General features: G+C 44.0%; 1 protein-coding gene across 1 annotated transcript; it reads right to left on the bottom strand.

The window, feature by feature from the left end:
- Positions 1-1,252: 1,252 nt before the first annotated feature.
- On the bottom strand, positions 1,253-1,579 carry LOC6591583 (major prion protein). The gene has a single exon (XM_002017335.1). It carries the CDS (start codon positions 1,577-1,579, stop codon positions 1,253-1,255), a length of 327 nt encoding a protein of 108 aa, XP_002017371.1.
- Positions 1,580-2,666: the final 1,087 nt, after the last annotated feature.

The raw sequence follows: 2,666 nt of genomic DNA, 5'->3' as shown, positions 1-2,666 counted from the left end.
TGCAAGCGTTGAAAAGGCGAAAAATGATGAATGAAATGCGATGAGCCACCCCCAAAATACAGACAGGTTGAGGTTGAGGCCATCTCACACCTACAGACCCACTCGTACCGCGACTTCCCCCCGGCACGCACTCTTTGAGCTTTGATTGAGCATATCCGGTGGGGGATTATACATAGCCCGTGGGGGAGGATGGTCCCGGAGTCAGTTCTTGCCGTCCAGCCAACCGAGAATTATTAGCTTTTATGATATTGATAGAAGCCGATGTCTATTGACAATTAAACAATGACAGGCACCCCACCATACAGCGCCGGACACAGCAGAGGCCTTAAGCGAGGGCGGCCCAGTGTTTTCTGGGGTAACTTATTTGGGCGTTTTGTTTGCTTCGAACCAGAACCAGAAACAGAACCCCGAAACCATAAACACATAAACCCATCTACCGATAAACATCTACTGGAGGGCATTGGCGGCTAATTTGCTGGGCTTTTCACGTTGATTAGCGGGGATTAAGACATCGTTGAGGTGATCTAATAAAATTCGATGGCAACTTAAACACAGATGTTGCAAATTTGATTAGCGAGGACGAGGATGCGACCAAGGATACTCGTAATTATTAACTTGATTAATGACATGGGCTTAGACTTTTAGAGCAAAAAAAAACCACCAAAAAATATCCATCTTTGTGGATCTTCGTGTCATCAGTGCGAGTGACAACATTTAAATATTTATTTTCCTTAAAACAGACAGCAGTTGCAGCAAAGCGACAGACAGAACAAAGACCCAGAGATGGCCCATGGGTTCAGCTAATAAAAAATTTAAATGATAATTATGACAATCGTACGTGATGATTGCTGCAAAACTGAAAAGCCAAGAGCCCTCCCACACATCTAGAGGATGGAAACAAACAAAGATCGTGACAGCTCGTAGAACATAAACCAACAGACGGCCCCCTCTCCATTCCAGACCCTGGAGAGCCCAAAATTAGTACGTATATCTAAGGAAGCTACGACCTGGAGCATACATTCATAAATAAATGGAGATTTTCTGTTATTTATTTTTAAAATATTCCCCAGCAGCATTCTCCTCGCACTCGCCGTCTCACGTCCCTAGTTTTGGGTCACACACATTCCCATAGACGAGGTCAAGTTTCGAGATAATTTTGGGGGCTGCTCTGCAGATCCCTGCTGACTCTAGAAACAACACACATGGATATTCGTCACACTTTTCGCTTTCGTTTATTGGTAACCAAAGTAATTTAGCCGAAGAATCCACCGCCATAGAAGGGCCCTCCGAATCCACCGCCATAGGGACGTCCATAGCCTCCGTAGTAGGGACGACCATAATATCCACCTCCAAATCCTCCTCCATACGGGCGTCCAAAGCCGCCGAAGCCACCACCATAGTAGGGACGTCCGCCATAGAACTGACGCTTGGCACGAACCTGTCCCTCGGCGGGCTGCTCGATGCCCTGCTCCACAGGCGACAGAGACAGATCCTGATCGTTGGACGACTCCTCCAGGCCCCAGGCCATAGACAGACACGCCAGACAGGCGATCAATCCAAGCAATATCACGCAACGCATTTTCGCACTTTTGATTTCGCAACTTCCTCTATCGATGAAGATTCCGTGTTAACTGATATTTAGCCGGCACTTGAGCACGGCTTTTATATGCGACTCGACTTGGGTCCAAAATTCGTTCTAGCACTTATCGTCTCGATATTAATGGAATTCAAGAACACAATCACCACAAAATGCGATGTCCAACGGGAAACCAGTTTTAGAAAGATGACTAAACTAATCACAAAGAATCCCCCCACCGGCTTTTGTGCGGCTCCAAATATCAAAAAAAAACTAAAAGAAAAAAACATTCAATGACGAAACAAACAATGAACCCACAAAACAGGTTCCAGCGATCTCGTGCGATCTAAAGTCTGTTCGTTAATGCAAATTTGTATTTTTTTTGGAGATATTTGCTTAGAATATATTACGCATTGCTTGAGGGGATTTTTGAAATGCGATTTTCGGTTTCTTTTATTTAGGAGATCAATTTATATAGGTTTACTAATTTGAATTTCTGGGGGAAAGGAAAGTTATCCCATTCCCATTACGGCTCTATTTTAATGTTAAATTATTGGCAAAACTGTTTCGATATACTCCAGATAGTAGTTCCCGTTTTGGGGCCAGGTGTGAATAGAGACGATTGGCTTTGTCATTCCCATTCAGCATTTGGAATTTTTGTAAACAAAACTTTGTTATTGGGCAAAACCACAAAATGCCAAACGACGCGGAAGCTGGAAGAGGCGTGTAGTCTCAGAGGTCTCTGTCTGATCTCTCTGTTAAATAGGTAACATAAAAACAAATTCGTGTGTGTTTTTTATTGTCTGGAAATACCCCAATACGACGATCACAAGATCAATGATCGATGGGCGATGCTCAAGCTCAAGCATATAAAATTACCAAAGCATAAAGTTTGTCCATCTCTTTGATTTGCTTTGATCTGTTCTGCTCTGACTAGGCATGCGTATCTGTCTTGGAGTTTCCAGGCCAATCGATTCCAAACCCATAAATCACAATGTTCTGTGTTTTATGTGGCCAAAGGGAAGCGTCGATCAGGTCCGCCTCTTATCTCCATTTGCACATGTGCTTCGCAGACCCAGAAACAGATCCA

Source organism: Drosophila persimilis, unplaced genomic scaffold (genome assembly GCF_003286085.1).
Source record: "Drosophila persimilis strain 14011-0111.01,24,50 unplaced genomic scaffold, DperRS2 tig00000000-arrow-pilon, whole genome shotgun sequence".
NCBI classification, from domain to species: domain Eukaryota; kingdom Metazoa; phylum Arthropoda; class Insecta; order Diptera; family Drosophilidae; genus Drosophila; species Drosophila persimilis.
This window is presented reverse-complemented; position numbering and strand designations above follow the sequence as displayed.